The sequence below is a fragment of the Alligator mississippiensis genome, chromosome 2 (genome assembly GCF_030867095.1).
Source record: "Alligator mississippiensis isolate rAllMis1 chromosome 2, rAllMis1, whole genome shotgun sequence".
In the NCBI taxonomy this organism is placed as follows: Eukaryota; Metazoa; Chordata; order Crocodylia; family Alligatoridae; genus Alligator; species Alligator mississippiensis.
Window position 1 is genome coordinate 226,617,298 of NC_081825.1, and position 21,070 is coordinate 226,638,367.

A 21,070-nucleotide genomic window follows, 5' to 3' on the forward strand; every position below is an offset into this window, starting at 1 on the left:
CCAATGACTCCACCAGGTGCAAAATTTAAAATAAAGTTAGATCTGGCTTTTGTTTCATGCCCCCCTCTTTCCTCCTGTCATACGCATCTCTGGTAATATTTTTATCTGAGATGCTTGAAGGGCACACAAGGAAAACAGATTAAAAAATAGGAAACAGAAAAGGGTACCTAAATTCTATACTCTGCCCACCTGAATTGCCAGGGAATGTGTGTCCTACCTCTACCTTAAACCCCCTGCACATGGATCTTTGCTGAATTCAACTGACATTCCACAGAGAAGGCTTTCAGGACCTTGAACCTAATTTGCATAAAATGAGGCAGAGTGTACCTGTTTTCCTCTTTAATATGAAATGTCAGTCTGTTCAAAAAGCTCCATTTTGAACAGAGTTAGTTTATATGCTATTTGATGACTTGGCCATGTTAGCATTATGTTAGACTTTGCCATGCTCTTTTACACGTTATTGGGCAAGAACAAGTAGTATATATTTTTATAATGTATTCAACATATTTTCAAACAAAGTCACACAGATGCATCTTGCTGAGGTTTGAACTTTCACATTTCATGAGCAATAAGTTCTTAGTCTGATGGGAACTGCTCTTTTCTTCCCCTAAGTCGCAAGGTTAACACTGTTGCCCTGTTTTCTAAAGTCCTTATTGAAGCTCAGTGCCATATTTTGATTTTGTAACTCCCACAGATCAAAGAAATGTTAGGTCCTGGGTCTGTTTAATCTTCTGTACTAAAGAATGCTTAAAGATTAACTGAAGAATCATATCAATGTCATTTCCTGACTTCCATGAAGGGATCTGTGTAGCCAGGATGGAAAGAGTTTCTTTCTCCTCTTTCCTGAACTGTTTAGATGCAGGGAAGGAACAAAAGACAAAAAGGAAACATAATAAAAACAATGAGAAATTCTTCTGCCACCAACTAATAAAAGGAAACACTTCCTGGAGCCTTCTGCAGTTCTATGCTAATGCAAAACCCAATTATGTGAGATGCTAAGTAACCTCAACTCTCAGTTGAGCACAATGGCATTGAAGACCATTCAGTACCCTGCCTGAGGTGCCAAGTCTATTGCAGAATCAGACCCATAAAATGCTATGGAATTTGATACCTGAAGTATTAGATTTAAGCAGGAACACAAGCGGCTGATTTCCTTGTGGGAGTGACACTTGCATAAGAGAGTAACAATTTAGGTGTGGAATATTCTAATTCAATGAACTATTGAAAGATGATTCAAATAACAAGACTAGTTAACAAGTAGCACATCAACAATCTAAATGTACTCCGTATGAACCAACTGGAATGGTAACACACACACAAAATTCACAGCCCTATTTTCATAGGGCTATGATAGAAAGCAGTAATGGAATAACACAAAACATTTCCTGGGAATTAGTAACTGGAGGATGGTTCATCAGCTCTTTGCAGCTAATACTTGATCCCCCAAATACTGTATGTCCCAGGTCCTACCGTTGTCACACATACACAAACACACATACACAACATGGGCTTGTCTGCTGTGGTGTGCTCCCTCTACTTTGCTGCACTCTGGCTGTTCTTGGCTTCTGGGACAGGGCTGCCTGTGAACCATCAGACAAGTATATGTTAGTGCAGCTTTGCTGAGGCTGAGAGTTCACATAAGAACCTAAGAATTGCCATTTACTGGGTCAGACCATAGGTGTATCTTGCCTAGTATCCTGTGTCACACAGTGGCAGAGAATGAATGCTGAAAAGGAGAGAGAATATGGTATGACTAGGTTTTTTTCCCTGTTTCTCTCCCACTTGAAGCCTCTAGAGAGCGATTCAGATGCTGTACCTCTAACTCTCATGCTCAATGGCTACAGAGGCACATTTCTTCCAAGAATTTGTCCGATCCCTTTCTGAATCTGGTTAAACCATAGCTTCTACTACATCTTGTGGCAATGAGTTCCATATTTTAACTACATGCTATGTGAAAAAGAATTTCCTTTTGTTCATTTAAAACTTACTATCTACTAGTTTCATTTTGTGACCCCTAGTTCTTGTATTATGACAGTAAATAATAAATCCCTATTTACTTTTTCTTCACAATTTAGTATTTTATAAACCCTTAACATGTCCCCTCTCAAGAATCTCTTTTCTAAACTGAATAGGCCTGACATCTTTACTCTCTTCTCCTATGGAAGCCCCTCCATGCCACTAATCATTCTTGCTGCTCTTCTCTGAGGATCAAAACTGGACATAGTATTCAAGGTATGGACACACCATGGATTATAAAGGGGCATAATGTACTTCCTGTTTTATTAACAATTCATTTCTTAATAATTCCTAATATTTTGTTTACCTTTTTGACAGCTGCTGAGCACTGAGATGATGTTTTTAGCAAACTGTCTGCAATGACTCCCAGATCTCTTTCCTGTAGGGTAACAGCTAATGTAGACCCCCCCCATCAGTGTACATATAGTTTGATTTATTTTTGTCCCTGCACTTCCCTTTAAATTTATTTACACTGACTTCCATCTGCCATTTAGTTGCCCATTTGCTCAATAATGCTACAGCTCTTTCTGTAGTTCCTCGCAGTCTGCCTTGTTCTTTATAACTTTGAATAAATTTACATCATCTGCAAACCTGGCCACCCCACCACTCACCCCCTTTTCCAGCTCATTCATATATTAAAACAGCATTGGTCCTGGTATAGATTTTTGGAGGACCCCACTTTACATCTTTCCATCCTGAAAACTGACCACTTATATTAATTCTTTGTTTTCTATCCTTAAGCCAATTTCTAATCCACAAGTGGACCTTCCCTGTAATTCCATAACTACCTAACTTCATTAAGAGTCTTTGATGGGGGATCTTTTTGCAAGTCCAGATATACCATGTCAACTGGATCCCCCTGATCCCCCTGTTTCCTGACACCCTCAAAGAACTTTAATAGGTTGGTGAAGCATGATTTCCCTTTGACAAAACTATGCTGATTCTTCCCCAGCAAGTCATATTCATTCATATGTGCTGAATAATTCTTTTTTTTAAATTATTGTTTCTACCAGTTTTCCAGGAACTGAAGTTAGACACACCAGCCTGTAGTTCCCTGGGTCCCCTCTAGAGCCCTTTTAAATATTGGAGTCACATTGGCAACCCTCCAGTCTTCTGGTACAGAGGTTGTTTTGAGTGAGAAGTCACATACTACAGTTAGGAGTTCAGTAATTTCCAATTCATGCTCCTTCAAGTCCCTAGGATAAATGCCATCAGGTCCTGGTGATTTGCTACTGTTTAGTGTAGTGTCTCACTTTCCTTCATAGCCTCATCTATTGAAACCTCAATGTGGGTCAGCTCCACAGACTTGTTTCTAGAGAGAAGTGGATCTGGTAAGGATCCACAGTGATGACAGATACAAAGAATACATTTATGTTCTCAGCAATGGCCCTGTCATCCTTTAGCACTCTTTTTACACTCTGATCATCCAAAGGCCCAAATGACTCCCTTGCACGTCTGGCAGCTTGGAGCTGAGATGGCCTGCTGCCAGCCCTTGAATGGAGAAAACATGAAAGGTGACTTAAAGTCACTTTTTGTGCAACTAAGTCTGTTCCTGTAACAAGTACAGCTTTGGTATGGGTAGTCTTGAAGTACTTCATGAACTAACATAACAGAACTTAACAAAACAATAACATATACATACATGTTTCAGGAAAAATAGTATGCAATTGTGCAATTAACAATTATTATAATAAACAAAATGCATCTGAATTTCAGTTGTACAAACAAATGCAATCGCAATTCTAGCATTCCTAGTTTTTTAGCAGTTGACTTTGTAACCAGAAGGATTGTTTTAATACTATTTTTATTTATTGGATGCAAGAACTTAAAAATAGAAAAAAAATATGGCATGGAAACAAATGGTCTGTCTATGTGAGTCATCATAAGGGGTGGGATCTTTACAGCCACAATACAGACCTAAAGTACTGCAGCTAAAAAAGCCATTGGTAGCAACAGAAGGTTGTTATCTTCTGTATGAACCTGCCTCTATGTACCTATCTGCTATACAAAAGAACACTTGGATTTGAGAATAAAAGGCTTAATTTCAGGTTCTTTAGTAAGGAGTGTTGTGAAGTGGCTGCAGGTTCTTTTGCCCTATGCCAGCCCTCCTCTCTCTGCATTGGTAAGGGGGGGGGGGCAGACAGAGGGCATGTGCCCCCCTCCCAGATTTCTGCATTGATAGTGGGGAACAGAGCTGCCCCACTGGCCTAGCTGGAGCCAGGACCTAGCAGAAGCAGGGGCGGTAAAGGCAATATGATTTCTGCACTGTAGGGCATGAGGCTGAATCCCAGTCAGAGCCAGCACCCAGAGGCAGCAAGGGCGGCACAGAGGTGTGTCCTCCGACTGTCAACACTTATGCGTCACCTCTGTCTCCCTGTCCCATTCTACCTTTCTCTCTTCCAGCTCTACTCCTGTACCTATACTTTTACTGTCTGGCTGCCACTCAAACCCTTTCTCTCTTTTCTTGATCTTGTTCTCCTCTCCCTCCCCAGTTCGTTCTTCTTCCCAAGTTCTTGTCCTTCATTCTAATCTCTTATTCCTATTCCTGTGTCCTCATTTTTGGTCCCCCACTGCTTGTTCCTATAACTCTATCTTCCCAGTTTCCACTCCTAACCCATATCCACCTCATGCTCTTACCCTTTTCTCTTACCCCGTTTCTGTCCCTTTCCTCCCAGACTGCAGCTTTTCTTCTTCCATCCTCTGATTCATGGGAGAGCCCAAGAAAAAAAAAGTAACAGTCCTCTCAGTTCAAGAGTTACAGCTACTTCTGGCAGCCAGGAAGAATAATTGCATGGAAGGTTGTACTCAAGTCCAAGGGGAGCATACTCAGTAGTAATGGTATGCACAAAGTCTAGTCAAAATGAAGGAGCCATGAGGAATTGCAGCATGTTCAGCGCAGCTGAAATCACGGGACAATTTAGCTGCCAGACTCTAGTAAGCATGTATAAACTGAGTTTTTTCAAAGGCTTATACCATGGGATACTAGCTTCACAGCCATTAGTTTAAGCTCTACTCTAAATTTGTGTTCTCAGGCAACTCAGTTGTGAACGGTCATATAGGATGGGGAGTCAAAGGCAGCTGGATGTCATACTGGCTACAGTACTCCCTTGTGTGCTACCTGGCACATCTACACAAGATGCTTTACTGTGAATTAGCGTAATTTACTGAGTAGTAAGCACGTGCACAAGCTTACTGCACAGTAAACCTCGCTAACTGCACTTAAATTTGCTACCTGCAAATGCAAGTAGCAAATTTTCTTGTAATTAGTAATGGTGCAGTAGCACTTGTGTAGATGCCTGACCAGGAGCAAACCTGCTCCCAGTCAGCCAGCCACCAGGGGGCGGGAGATTGCTCCCTGCCCCTGGGAGCTGCATGTTGCCAGGCCGGGCTCTGCTACCCAAGCCTTGGCAGAGACTAGGCCCCCCAGCCCTGGCAGAAGGGAGCTCCAAGCAACGTGCTCTGAGATAGCAATCAGGGAGCAGGGCCTGAGAGATCCTTATCTCCCAGCCTCTGCCTCACAATCACATATGGGGAACAGGGGGCTGGCAAGCCCTTATCTCCCACCCTGAGCCCCAAGACCATGGAGCTCGGGCTGGGAGATAAGGATCTCACAGCAGTGGCCCCACTGTCGCTGACAACCATGAAGCTCCAGCTGGGAGATGAGGATCTCCCAGCATCAGATGATTGCAGAGCTGGCGCTGGAAGCTCCCTGCTGGCATGGGCTGGAGAGCCTGTTTGTTCCCCACCCAGCTCTGTGAGCACAGAGCTGGGAGGGGAAGAGGCTCCCCAGCCTGTTCCCCACCCAGCTCTGCGCTCATGCAGCTGCGTGGGTCACAAACTCCCCAGCCTCTGCCCCACAATTGCAGAGTAGGTGCTGGGGACTGTACTGATCAGGGGTAGGCTCCAGCCCTGTGCCCCATTCAGCTGACTGAGGTATGGGGCTTGGAAAGAGCTGCAGGGGTGGGGTAGGTCCCAGCCCCCTGTCCCGATTTACTGGTGGGGCATCTAGCAGCAAGCTACCTGTTAGCTGCCCCACTGGTGGATCAAGGCAGTTGGCTGGGACCTGCCCCTCCCCTGCAGCTCTTTCCAAGTCCCCTGCCCCTGATTAAAGAGCTGGGTCCAGAAGCTACCTGCTGCCAGAGGGGCGGGACATTATCCCTGACCAGGCAGCAGGCAGTCATGTAATGTCCCAGCCTGGTGGCGGCAGGGGCCCATTTCAGGGCCCCAGGAAGCGGGGGCAGTTTGCTGTTATTAGCAGCAAATTTGCTCCTGCTTCTCTGCTTGTGTAGATGACTGTCTGGCTGCCCAGATGGCTGATCCTGGACCAAATGCATGTGTAGATGCACCCACTGACTGCAAAACCAATGTGCCTTAATTATGTTAACCCCATGGGCCAATAAGCTCAGTTGAATCTTTGGCTTTTTTTTAACGTAGCTTGGCCAAATGTGAGTATTGTCTTCATGGGACTGGCAAAAGAAACATTCTTGATACAAAGACCATTCCCTGCCCAAATTTCAAGTCCTTGCTCCAAAGCACAGAGGTTCCAATCCAGAGGTACCAACACAATAGTTTTAAAACATTTTCTTAAATGGGGAAAACAACATATTTTTCTGTATTTTTATAACCTAGTTCTGAGAATCAGCTAAATTGCTAAGTTGGTTTAGGTGAAACTTGCCAAAAAAATTCTGCATGAGGCAGATTTGTAACATGGACAGTTTTAAAACAAATCATTTAAATTTGGTGAAAGCAAATTTTAAGTTTAAAGCCACTGGGGAAAAAAAGAAGAGGAAAACAATAAGCAATGTTTCCCATGCTCTGTATAATAGAAAAAGACCTTTATAAGCTAGCACCTGTCCTGGGTACCACAATTTTTTGTCTTCATATATAGTACCATTCATATTGCTGTGTTTAAATAATTAATATCTGCATGTATATACCATTTTCAAGCCAAGCACCTCAAAGTGTTTTACAAATATTAACCAAGTTTCACAATACCCATGTGAATAAAGGAAATACTGGACATGTCTACACATGCCCCTCACTGCACAGTTGGTACTTCAGCAAGTACTAAATGACTGTGCACTACTCACCAGTATTGCACAGTCCTGGCAGCACACAAGTTGTTTTTGACCCTACTGTGCAGCAGCAACAAGCTGGTTGCTACTGCACAATAGTGGCGGCATCGACGCTATGTCGCTATAGCAATGAGTTACATCACCATAGCTCATTGCTATGGTGACGTCACGTTTTGTGTAGATCCGTCCACTGTTATCTTAATTTTACAAATGAGGAAAGTGAGTCACAAAGAAATTATGAGATTGCACGCTGCTTTCGTGAATGTCTAGAAACAGAAATTAGATTTCCAGACCTGTGCTTATATTAGACCACTGGTTTCTCCTCTAACTAAATAAAGCTACTAAGAAACACATTACCAGGGATCCTAGTTTTCTCCAGTTTAAAAAAATCCCCAATTTTCAGTTAAGTAACCCCAAATCCACATTTTTCCATAATTAAAATGAAACATCACTACATGTATATCTATATATTAGTGGTGTCTTATTCAAAAGGTCTCTTCTGGCCTTACAATCTATAAATTAGGGTTTTTCAGCCGTTTTTGCTGAATTTCCATAACATGCCCTAAATTTTAAGATTTAAAACAAAACACAAAACTTCTTGTTGACAGCTTTGTATCTTTATACTAGAGTGCCTCTTGGGGTAACAAGGAACAATGGTCACAAACTGACAGAAAGCAGATTTAGGCTGGACATCAGGAAGAACTTTTTCACAGTAAGGGTGACCAAAATTTGGAATGGGCTTCCAAGGGAGGTGGTGCTCTCCCTTACCTTGGGGGTCTGTAAGAGAAGGCTGGATAGGCATCTGGCTGGGGTCATCTGAGCCCAGCACTCTTTCCTGCCCAGGGCAGGGGGTTGGACTCTATGACCTGTTGAGGTCCCTTCCGAGCCTAGCATCTATGAATCTATGAAATTACGGAAAAATGTGGATTTGGGGTTACTTTTTCTAACTGAAAATTGGAGACTTTTTTAAAATCAGAGAAAACCAGGATCCCAGCACATCACACAATGACAACAGAATAGACCTGACATGTAATAGCTACTACTACTTCAGGGAGCATAAATATGAAAGTTCAAATTTTAAAACAAATGAACTGAGTTGTTTTAAAAATGGACTCACATTTTTTGTGATTTCTGCTCCCAGAATTTTTTTTTACTTTAAGGGAAATAGGTACCCAGAATGCTTCTATTTTAATGGAAATAAGTATGAGGGTGACAGATGCTTTTGAATTATCTGATCTACAAAGTCAGACAGATTGGTGGGAAAATATGCATTTAGATTGAAGTCCTTTTTAAAAATCAAAACAGAACTAGTATTAATGTTTTAATGCAGCCTTCTATTCACAAACTAGATAACCTGTCTGTTAACATTTTGGTATAGAGATCTGTATCATTTTGGAGGATGTACTGTGCTATGTATCAACACAGTATAGCATTCTGGAGTTGAGAGATAATTGTAACAAGTTTTATATATCTGTACAGGAATATAAGACATTTGACCATCTATGTTATGTTGCTGTTATCTTTCACATTTCTTTTGGAATATTTGTATTTTTTAAACTATTGTTAAAATAGTAAAGTATGCTTAATTATGGAGACAAAAACACCCAAGAAAGGACTTTCTGGATTAGGCTGAAATTCTGGAATACTCTGCCCAGTATTGCAATATACAGGATAACATCTTGTCTAATTGTTCTGAGAATCTGCTCTGCTCCATGGACAAGACAGAGTAAATCAGAAGTTAGGGACAGATCAGCCATTCTATCTCTTGGGGCCAATGCAAGAGTGTTCACCACAGCACCTTTTCTAGTCATTTGTACAGGTTAGTTTTAAAAGTCCCATGAGACGGGACTGCTACAGCTTTCCTTTGGGAGACTGTTTCCACAGCCTTATTCATCTGGTTGTCAGAAAAGTTTTCCTAATAAACATACTCTTCCACTCTGAAAAGTAACTATGAAAAATGGCCCTTCTTACTCAGTTTTCCCTCTTAATCAGAACTATATTTGCCATCTTTAGTGACAGAAGTGATTAGTTTTTGATTGTGTATGCCTATTAGCCTTTTAAAGCCAATAGTTCAAGGGTAAGCAGCTGAATTCTATTCTACCTAGCATGTCATCAATAGCATTGGTCACCAGATGCAAGAAGTCACATTTGTAGGAACATAAAGGGGACTATGGAGCTGCAAAGGTGATACTGAAGTTCCAATTTGGCTGCCAGACCTTTATTACAGGTGATAATGTGTGAAGTGGAAGACGCTCAACCTGACCCTTACAGGGGCAGTTTGCAGCACGGGCAATAAGAAACAAGTGTATTTTCTACCTGTAAACAGAGATCATTTGAGCAATCACTAAAATGAATCATTTTTGAAGAATTATGTTCAGATGAGAAGTGCTGAAAATACTTGTGTAATTAGTGTTTTCACGTTCTCTATTTCCAGTATAGAAAGTCACAGCACACTATTTTCTTTATCCTCAGATTTGTGTGCAGATCCTTTTCTTGCATTCACCATTTTGAAATAAAATGTAGTTTACTGAGTCTTAATTATGGTATCAGGATAACAAAGGACAGGCCAATGGTCTAGATAATAACTCAGCCTTATTTTTTTCAATCATAAGCTTTTTCAGGTTTTGGTATGACTTTTAAGTCTACTCTGCCTTCTTTAACATTTTGTCACCATTTTTTGTCTGGAAGGAACAAGAAGAATAGAGAATTTGATGGATGGTTCTTAGGAAGTCAGTTAAGACAAGCTCTGCACTGAAGGGAAAAAAATCTTTATGTTTCAGTTAATAATAAATTGTCATCTGCTCCTTTAGAAATTGTACCAGGATAACTAAATTTGCACAGGGAAAGTCTTGTGAGCTGGGAATGCAGAGGCGAAGTAATGTTCAATGTCACAGCACACGAACTTCCTGTGACAAGTGCTCCAAGCACTGTGCCCGGCAGGTGATCCAAGAAGTTCCTCTTCTTATAGTGAAGAAACAATTTATTGCTACTATAGCTTTGTAAGTAAGATGCATGTTCCTCTTTCCAATTCCTTACTGGATGACAGATTTAATTCAGTCACACAAGATCTCAGGTACTCTACACAAAGGAAACATGCTCTTCTACTATGACCAGTTCATCCCAATATTCCCATCAATGACTGAAAGCTATAAAATATCTACAGTACAAGAACACAGGCACAATGAGGTAAAAATGAAGGGGTTTAAAGGGCTTCAGTCTGCTTTGCCGCACTGAACCATGACAAATTGTGAACGAGTCTAAAGAAACAAAATCTGTGCCAGTTTCCACTGTGGCTGGTTCTGCATGTCTTTCCAAAAACAAACCCCTCCCCGAGAATTACTTACGTCTGTGGAGCTGGGGCTAGGCAGGGACACAGGCTGAACAGTTGCGGGGAAAGTAAATGTGGTCTCTGTCTTTTCATTTTCAGGGGAGTCAGGATGACTGGATAGGGGGGATGTAGGGGTTAGAGCCCCAAACCCCAGCACCGTGTTGTATTTAGGTGGACGACCTACACATTAACAACAGGGAACAAAACAAAAAACAAAACAAAACAAAACAAAAAAAAAGGGGAAAAATGATCTTACATACCTTTGGCCAGTGGTCCTCATTGGCTAGCATGAAAAGGAAATGATGCAGCACAGAGAGGAAGTTAATATAAAAGCCACAAGTAAAAGGAGAGAAACAAAGTTTTAAACATTTATTTTTAGACATCTACAGGCAGAATTTTCAAGAAAAGAACATTTGAAAGATGCATATCAAAGGAGAGTGAAAACAGGCTCTGCAGAGGATCAAGGAAGGACTCCCAGAAGTATGGTGCGGGGCCTCTTTTCATTCCTAAAAATTAGACTGTTCATTTATTAGGCTAGATCTATTGGCAGTAAACTACATAGAGTTCACAGTGATTTCAATGTTTCTACCTTTGTCCCATGCTGCCCTATCTATCTTATGCCAGCATACACCTCCCAAAGGTAGGTCCCTGCTGTCACAGGCCAGCACTCACCTTTCCAAGTCAGGGTTTTGTTTTTTTCTTATACCTCCATTCCTATGCCTCAGGTCCTCATTCCTATACCCCAGGTCCAACTTTCCCAGGGGCACATATTTCAAACCTAGGCCTATGATCACTATCTCAAGGACAGGTCCTTGTCTGTCTAGCTCAAATCTCAAGCACCTAACCAACTAAGCTCACTTGTACTATTGAACTGTAACTAATTCTTACATTCTTTCCTAGCCTCTCTTAGGCAAATACCAAATCTTGGACATCTATCATATACTCTTTTGGACCATCAGTCAGTTCAGAATCTTCTGATACAGCCTTCATACAATTGAAGTGTTAGCTACAAAGGGTAAGATTACACACATCTATATGTGCCCAGCACTCTCCTCAACTTCTCCAAATCCCAGGGTACATTAAGGGTTTAGAAATAACTCAAGAAATAAAAATCTAAGAACAAGTTACCCAGAATTTACTGATTGCTAGCCTCTATTTATTACATGCAAAACTATGCACTTGAGGTTTGGGTATGTTCCAGAACAAAATATGTCCTTGGCAAGAGAGTGGTAACAGTAATGTCTGTGGCTACCACTTTTGATATGCTCAGCAGCATCTCGAATTAAACCAAAGCTTTCAAGGGCACATGGCTGCAAGAGCTATTCATCTAATAGACTGCATACTAATCCAAACAAACAAAACAATTGGAGACACCCTCCCCCCAAAACTTGTTCCATTTGAAAATGTTACTAATCTGGTGCTAATGAGAGGTGCACACTCACAGAGAGTGAGGGTAAAGACAGTAAGACAACGGTCAGTGTGCAAAAACAGTCTAAGAAAAAACATCTATATACAAATTAACTAATGCATTTACAATCTATCTAGTAAAGTAACACAAATAACATAAATGCAATGGTATTTAAAGGTCAGTGGAAACAATCTATATCTTTATTTGCAGGTCACTAATAGGACACTACAAATAATTGTGTTACTGTCTCTTTTTAAAAACTCATTTAGGATTACTAAGGGGGTGGCTGTGGAGACCAATATCCTTCATTCACAGGCAGCATGGCTGCAGAAATGCTAAGTTCACCATGCTGCCCTGTCTATATGCCTCACCTATGAACTGGAAAGGGTATTCCAAGGAAAGGAAGTTATTTGAATACTTGACCTTTTGGCCAAGAATACTAACACTGAAACAAAGTATGATCACGTGCGCACTTATGCACATGACCTGGACTAGAATCAGCCACCAAAGAGTTTAAAAAAAAAAATCAATCACTTTTATTCTTGGCCAGATTGAACCAATGACCTAGAGGTGAAAAGTTATATATCCTGTTGCCAACTTCTTGAGCCATCTAGTCTATTACACAAACACACACATGTGCACAGGTACATATATTCAAGCTCATCAAACCACACATGGAATATACACATCCCTGATTTTAATCACAAACAAGACAGCAGCTTGTAAGATGTGCTCTTGGGAGGGCCATAGCTTCAGTCCACTTATTTGCTTTTGAACAGAAAGCCCCAGATCAGAGGAGATTTGGGGAGCCAGTAAGAGGTATTAAGGAGGCAGGAAAAGATGTCCTTATCACATACATATGGCAGAGCTCCCATTTGATATACAGAACTGCACATGGCAAGAGAACAGAATGCTCTGTGTTGCTTGGAGGTAAAAGCTAACCTGAGTCCAGATCTTAACATGTCACCTGCTCTGAAGGAAAACTCCTGTCTTGTAAATGAAACCCTTTCAATGACAGTGAGCACCCATGTGAAAGACCCTTATTCCTTGTAGCACAAGTGGCATTAAGGACTGTTTTGGTTTCTGAAGGATGTTCAACCTGAGCAAGGAAACCTTCCTTTGGGAAGGGAAAATGTTTGGAAGATCCATTTATTTCATTAGCAGCACACTATGGGGCTCTTTCCACTCTCAAATTCTCTTCATGATTAGTTACAGATACTTATCCCAGAATGTCCTTTTTTTCTGATAGTATCAATGCAAATTAGACACTCTGAAAGAACACCATAGCTACAGCTCGACTCCATTAAATGGTGTTCAAACATTGTACCTTATACTTTGTTCTGTACATTGTCTTATTTAAGGCAAGTGAGACTGAAATGCATCATTTAGCTGCCCCATAAAACTGCATTAATCCCCCAAATTTTTGTCCCATCTACTATGGAAATTTACAGGGCAAATGTAAAGCTCAATATCTGAAAATCCTTCATTGTTTCACTTCTGTTCCATCATCAAAGGGACTGATGATAGGAGACAGAGGAAAACATGATGATAGGCATATAGAAAGGGGGCATGTCTGAGAATAACTTACCTCTTTTACGTGTCCCAGGATGCATTGTGCTGTTCAAATACGTGACTGCACTCTTCTTGCGCTTTAGGTGAGAGAAGATAAATTTTAGTGAGCTCTTTTTTTCTTTTTTTTTTTCTTTTTTTTTTTTTTTTTGGACAAAAACCACTTTTGCAATACCTCAAGCAGAGCACTACAGTACAAATTGGGCTTGTTGCCTCTGCTGTTCTTAGAAAACAGCTTTGGAAAGGTTGGACTTCCATATTGCTTCTGATTTCTGGATTGCTATAGGCCAAACTCATAGTAGGATGAAGACTCTGCCATTTAATGACAGGTTTGCAGCAACTCCAAAGAATGGGAGGGGGAACAGAAGTTAAATATTAAGAGGAAATAATTCTTAATTAAAAATTGTTCTCCAACTATTTAGTTGGTCTAATAAAAGATAACAGATTCACCCAAAGAACCTTGTCTGCCTATGTCCTTAGACCAACACGGCTACAACCTACAGCCCTGAAGAAATAACTCTGCATTTACTATTTAAAACCATGAGGGTCACATTACCACATTGGCCTCTTGAATTATAATGATGGCCTATCTATCTAGCTTGGTGTCAGGTAGCTTAGCAGGTAGCAAAGTGGCTTCAGTACACACAAGTACAGAATCAAAGTGCCAACTTTCCCCCTAGCAAGAGATGGCTACCTCAGGCTCGAAAACGGCTCCGCTGTATACTGGATTTGCAGTTGTTCTTCTTTTTCTCTCTTGTCTCTTACTTTGGATTTCTTGTGAAACACAAAAGGCCCAGGTTAGAAACATTGGATTCAGCTAGGATTACAAAGCCTACATTAGACAGTCTGCAAATGATAAGATATCTGACTATCAGACTTTCCATGGGAAACACACAACGGTGAAGACGAGCATCAGTGTTACACCCTTGGGCTTGAAAACAGCAGGAAACATAAATATTATGCCAAACTATTTTTTGAAGTGGCTCCATCCCTCCCAAGTGACAACATCTCAAATCTGAGATATTCAGTATACTAGGGAGCCTACATCCATTATGCATGTGAGGCAACTTTGCTGATCTTGAAAGACAAATACAGGGTAGAAATGTGCAAGTCCTTGAAGCTTTAGTCAATATTTCTTTGTAATGTAAAACTAAGAAAGTTAAATTATCAGACTGATTGTAATGTGTTTGCAAACTATAGTCCTATTAAAACAGAGGTGGGCAAAATGTGGCCTGGGGGCCACCAGGCCATTCTATCTGGCCCATGGGGCCCCTAACAAATTTAGAAAATTAATATTTATCTGCCCCTGGCTGCCTATCATGCGACCCTCAATGGGTTGCCAAAACTCAGTAAGCGGTCCTCCGCCCAAAGTAATTGCCTGCCCCTGTATTAAACAAATGAGAAATCCTGAGAAGGGTAAAGGCCCAATGTCCTATTTGGGAACTTCCTAGATGACCTCTTCCAACCCTACTTTTCTTTGATTCTATGATTCATATGACAGCTCAAGAACCAACTTTCGATTACTTCTTTTACCTTCCAGATGGTCATGTGTAACCAGTCCTAGAGACACCATGAAGGCAAGTTTCTGTGCCAGAGAGAAAAAAATAAATTAACTTCAGTTATAATCATTAATAGGAGCTGCTTCCAACTGCCAAAGTCAGTTGGTAACCAACCAAATACTGAAAATACTATAATGCTTTAGTCTTTATGCAGTATCTTTAGTCTGTAGATCTCAATGAAGAATAACCCAGTTGTATAAATGGGGGGCTAAGGCAGTGGTTTTCAATCTTTTTTGTACTGCGATACATTTGTAAATATAGGTGGCCAGTCTCAACCCAGTGCCCCTCACTCACTCCATGTGTGGGGCAAGGGGTGGGTGTAGGGCATGAAAGGCCCCAAGCAGCCCCTTACAGGCTGGAACTCTGCCAGCCTGCAAGGGAAAAGCCACTGTTTTCCACATTTTTATCCTTTAAAGGAGAATTAATTTTTAAAGTTTGTTGATCCATTTTTTAAGTTTGTTGACGACCCCTTCATATATTCTTGTAACCCACTTTTGGGTCGCAACCCATGGCTTGAGAAATGCTAGACTAAGACACAGAGATGTGATTTGCCCAAGGTCATACAAGTAATTGGCAGAGATGGTAATGGAATAGAGGTCTCACTACTCTCAATTCAGCACTGAATTAACTAGATGATTGTCCTGCAGTAAATACCAGCATAATTCAACTGCCATCTAGAAGTTTTAGAGTGGTTATATAGCACCACAATTCCCTATTGTTTGGCTCCCAAAATACTGCACATTGTTAAACATCAGGAGGGACCCTGGAAACCACTGACAGCCTGAAGACCACAGTTTAAGAACTGTTTTTTGGCACTAGCATTCTTTGGCACAAATGACAGAACATCCAACCATCCCGCTAGCAACAGCAGTCAGATAACATTATGGAGCTGAGACCTTTTGGAGGAAGCTTCCAACCCCATCCAAGGGGCAGTGAAGTTGACACTAGAGATGCTTTGATACCAGATTTCAGTTATGTCTCAGGTATTTCAAAAGGTAATAGTGCGTTATTCCCAGGTTTTGGTAAAGCAATCAAGATGCTAGATTAGGGGTGGGCAAAATACAGCCAGATCTGGCCCGCCAAGGCATTTTGTCTGGCCTGAAGCAGGTCCCTTGGCCCTATCTGGCCCAGGGGGGCAGCCCAGGCCATGGCATATGTGGCCAGTCCCATCCCCCTCCTCCAGGTGTGCAGCGGGGTGGCACAATGACCAGACTTCATTTCCCAGCAGCTCCAGCAGTAGCTTCCAGCTGCTGGTCCAAGCCCTGCTACCCTGGCCTATCCACCTCACATCCATGGCTGGGGGCAGGACCTGAGTGGGCAGAGTGCATGGCTGGGTGGATGTGATGGGGCTGCAGGCAGATGGGGAGCTATGTCTAGGAGCAGGATAGGTGGGTACGGCTGGGGCTGGGATCGTGGGGCAGTGACAATGCGAGGCCAGGGCCCAGGGCAGAGCCACAATCTGCTCCCTGCACGCCCCTGTGAGGAACACCAGTTCCACAGGCAGGGACGTGTGGGGAGTGGATTGCGGCTCTACCCTGGGCTCGGCTCCATGACCCTGATACTCAGCCTTGCCCGCCTCCCGCTCCTAGATGCAGCTCCCCACACAGCTACAGTTCCATCCCATCTGCCTGGCCATGCAGCCAGCATGCGCAGGTCCCAGCTGGTCTCCATGGAGACCCTAGGATTGCTGGGTGGTGACAGGGTGGGGACAGAACCCTGGGCAAAGCCAACTGTCCTCTCCCTGCACACCCCTGCCTGCAGAATCAGCGCCTGTCACAGGGCAATGGATCATGGCTCTGCCCTGGGCCCCAGCCCTGAGCATGGCTCTGCCCCAGCCCTGAGCCGTCACTGCCGTGATCCCAGCCCCATCCCGCCCACCTGTTCTACTCCTGGATGTCGCTCCCCATCCACCTGTGGCCCCATCCCAACCACCCAGCCATGCGCAGGGACCACTTAGGGAGTTTTGGTGAGCTGTTGCAGACAGAGAAGGAGGGGTTGCTGACCCAGCCCATGACAGCTCACTGAAACTCCCTAGGAGGCCCTCTGGACAAAGTAACTGCCTGCCCTTGTGCTAGATAACAGCAAGGAGAAAGCAATAATTCCTTGGAACCTCATTTGTCCATCTAAAAGACCTGTCTTCACTAAGAAAGAAGCAGTTGCTTTTCAAACCTCTTGTGGTTTTAAAGCCTTTTTGATTACCATCCAAACCTTTGGATCTGAGCCTCCAGATCCAGCAACAAGCCTTGAGTGACAATTAGATGAATGGTAAGGAAAGGGACAGCAATAAATTTTTTCCTTCTTAGTTTCTGTATCCTCTCAGTTCAGGTGGTCAGGTAGATGTAAGCTTCAGTTTGTCCATTAGGACAAAAGGAACCTAATTCAGTTTCAGAAGTGTTCAATATCTCTTTTACTAGGAAACATGTGGAGTACTGTGTGAAGGGGAAGAATTCAGTCTTGCTAGTATGGAAGAGAGGTAGACATGGAAACAGCACAAGAACTCACCACCACCATGAAAAGTAACCCATCCCAACGCACTTTAGATAGTAAGAGCGAAGCCAATACTTTTGCACTAACAGATGAGCACCATTTGAACTTCTTTGTTTATTTAAAAATTTTGGTCACATCTCTATTACAGAGATTGACATAACATGACACTGACAGAAATGGAAATAACAGAACCCAGCAAAAATACTTCATGTTCTACTGTATATTTATTACTACATCTAATACATTCACCTATTTTAGTCAGATTTTTAAAAAATAACTAAAAAGACTATCTGCAAAGATTCTGATGAAGAGGGCAAAACCAATGGCTTAGAGAAATAAATATGTAGAATAGAGACAACTAACTCCTTTGTTCATGCAGCTGGAAGGAAGTGAAAATATTCAGGATCACGGATCCTAGGAAAATCTCAATTCTAATCTACAGCTTTTTAATGGTCAAATGATTTTAAAGGATTCCAGTTTCAGTGCAGAAGGTGCATATTTATCCAAGAACACGAATCTGCATTTGCAATATTTAAAGGTAAATTAATGTTCACTACAAATCCATCTACACTACAAAAAAGAGCTCAGTTAGTGGACCTGGTTCTGACACAGTTCTATACCACCTATATTACATATTTTAACCATACTGTAACCAGGCCCAATATTTTGTATTGTACATAGACTTTAAGCAGTGTCTGTTCTAGAAAAGGGTTCAGACATTCTGGATACAAGTTGGGATAAAAAAAAGTTCATACCCTGTCTGTCCCAACATCAGATGACATAGAAACAGGATAAGCTCTAGGGCAGAGATGATTATTTTTTTCTGCTCATTAGAATAAAACTATCAAGGCAGTAAAAGCTTATAGTGCAAAATAAAAATGATTTTCCAGCATGGTAAACGATCCCACTAGTGGACTCCAAGATGAACATGAGCCGGCAGTGTGACGAAGCCATCAGAAAAGCCAATGGCACTTTATCGTGCATCAGCAGATGCATGACAAATAGGTCCAGGGAGGTGATACTTCCCCTCTATAGGGCATTGGTCAGACCGCAGTTGGAGTACTGCGTGCAATTCTGGGCGCCACACTTCAAGAAGGATGCGGATAACCTGGAGAGGGTACAGCGAAGGGCAACTCGTATGGTCAAGGGCCTGCAGACCAAGCCCTACGAGGAGAGACTAGAGAAACTGGACCTTTTCAGCCTCCGCAAGAGAAGGTTGAGAGACGACCTTGTAGCTGCCTATAAGTTCATCACGGGGGCACAGAAGGGAATTGGTGAGGATTTATTCACCAAGGCGCCCCCAGGGGTTACAAGAAACAATGGCCACAAGCTAGTAGAGAGCAGATTTAGACTGGACATAAGGAAGAACTTCTTCACAGTTCGAGTGGCCAAGGTCTGGAACGGGCTCCCAAGGGAGGTGGTGCTCTCCCCTACCCTGGGGGTCTTCAAGAGGAGGTTAGACGAGTATCTAGCTGGGGTCGTCTAGACCCAGCACTCTTTCCTGCTTATGCAGGGGGTCGGACTTGATGATCTATTGAGGTCCCTTCCGACCCTAACATCTATGAATCTATGAAAGTCTGAGATCTCAAAGGGATGGAAAAATCTCCAGTGGTACTACAAGCTTTCTGATGTGGCTGGGAAAACTTCTAAAGAGTAAAATCTCAGAGTCCCAAATTATTTCAATTCTGAAAAAAACATCAATGCACTGTTTGCATATAAATACAACATCCCCCCAGCCTTATTACCTAGTCTTGTCCAGTAAGAACACTGTAAGTAAAATGAAGAAGTCTTGAAAGGGGGAAAGGAAAAAAAAACATGTCAGAGAGAAAGGAAGTGTAAATATATGGTCAGAGGGAAAACGAAACCAGTAGATACATCCCCATAGTTTCTCCTAGTATACAGTAGTTTTTGAAAAATAGGACATCTTGTTTATGCTAGAAAAAGAAAACACTTTTTTGCTCTGATACCTGTGGATTTTCTTCTCGTTTTGGCTTGGGTGCAGCAGGTGGAGTAACTGTACGACTTTCTGTTTGTTTCTCCTCTGCTTCCACATGGGGTTTAATAGTCTGAAAAGGAACAAGTGCAACTCCATATGAATAATGCATCTTAGTTGGGAAAATAAGTACTTTTAGTTTAGAAGAATTATTGGGAAAAAAGTTGAAACCTGGTAGTACATAAATGAGATTTTCTTGAGAATCTGAGGAGGTGAGACAAAATTTAAGCAAACAAACCCTGCTTTAACAATGAAATGAAACAGTCCCCAAACCAAAAATGTAGAATCACAGCTACTCAGGCAACCCAAACAAGCAACCACATAAGTGATAAAGATCATCTCTGCAGTTAACCACATTGGCAGAAATATTTATAAGGCTGCATGGGTAGTGGAGTGATTACAGAGCTACTGATACCTTATGGAAAATCATTCCATGAAAAGCCTCTGTCTAGAAACTATTCTGAATGGTACATACATTCTGTATTTCTTCCCCCTCATTCTTCATTATGAGTACTGTTTGCCTGAAAACTGGCTCTGTGACTCGTAAGAGCTCAGATGCTCCCGTGGTTCAGTTCTTCCTGGAAGTCAGAATCCATTGCTCTCAACATCATAATGACCTGCATGATGACCCTCAGTGTGTGGCATTTCTGTGATGTCACAAACTAAGAGTAAGGAGAAGATGAATTCTGAAGTGGTACAAATTCTGTTTCCTGTAAATGTTCGTATTCATTAAGAATGAGTAAGTTGTACAGAACGACTGCATACAGCTAATTGAATTATCTTACTTATTCTTTATGCTTTTCAAAGTTGTCCTGAACTGTCAAGTATTCCTTTGGAGAAAAAAAATGACACTGACATCAAAAAACATCAGTATCAAAGATGCAGCATTGTGGAAATGCAGCACAGGTTTCTATTCAGTTCATAAGTAATAGGCATGCATTGCTACCAAGCACAGATTGTAAACCTGCCTCACAAGATATGCAACAATTTATCCCTATGAATTTAAGAACAAGAGTGAGCTGACAACACATCTTTCACGCATTAGATTTTCAGTCTCAACATATGCCTGACAACTCCAAAATATATTAATCTACACGAAGAAGTCTGAAGTGAAGCCAAAGATTGTTTTGCCTGAACTGAACTGGGAAGAGTTTGCAAATGTGACCCAATTGCATCATGTTGTTTGAAGTTTTATAATATTTGCAGGACTCTTCCTTTTACACTTTCCTGGAGAGAGAAGAAATAAATAAATATCTAAAACAATGATTTTGGAAGCATCTAGCCTACCCATTTAACCGATGGGAGACTTGACCAATCTTAAGAAATGAGCTATAAACATTTTGTCTCCCTGTGATTTAAAGGAAAAATCATATAAGTGAATCAACAGGTGCCAACAAAGCAAAAATGCCTGCACTGGGGTAGTTTTTATTCTCTCTCCATTGTTTATAAAATATTTAGACAGATTTTTATAACTAAATTTCCCCTCCCCCCCATACTTTTCTAAAGGACCTCAAATAAACAGTTTTTTTTCTTTATTCTTATCTGTGTCGTAGACATCATCAAAGATGTGGACACAAATCAGAAACACAACTTTCACTGCTGGGACAATAAAACGGTGACCAGTAAAAAAAACTA

At 41.7% G+C, this 21,070-nt stretch overlaps 2 protein-coding genes across 19 annotated transcripts in view; one reads left to right on the plus strand and one right to left on the minus strand.

Moving 5' to 3' along the window:
• The window catches only part of LARGE2 (LARGE xylosyl- and glucuronyltransferase 2), an 87,723-nt gene that overhangs the window by 63,111 nt on the left and 3,542 nt on the right, over positions 1-21,070 (plus strand). The window lies entirely within an intron of this gene.
• PHF21A (PHD finger protein 21A) overlaps positions 1-21,070 on the minus strand; it is a 237,721-nt gene that overhangs the window by 15,152 nt on the left and 201,499 nt on the right. For 9 of the 18 annotated variants that reach the window (XM_059722793.1, XM_059722791.1, XM_059722795.1 and 6 more), the window contains 6 exons: positions 19,410-19,508; positions 14,930-14,981; positions 14,091-14,170; positions 13,416-13,476; positions 10,436-10,599; positions 1,500-1,580 (listed from right to left, as the gene is read on the minus strand). In XM_059722793.1, the coding sequence (XP_059578776.1) occupies positions 1,500-1,580; positions 10,436-10,599; positions 13,416-13,476; positions 14,091-14,170; positions 14,930-14,981; positions 19,410-19,508 (537 nt within the window). Of the gene's footprint in view, positions 1-1,499; positions 1,581-10,435; positions 10,600-10,679; positions 10,703-13,415; positions 13,477-14,090; positions 14,171-14,929; positions 14,982-19,409; positions 19,509-21,070 lie in introns of all 18 variants that reach the window. The other 9 variants (XM_059722803.1, XM_059722799.1, XM_059722797.1 and 6 more) reach the window with 3 other exon arrangements.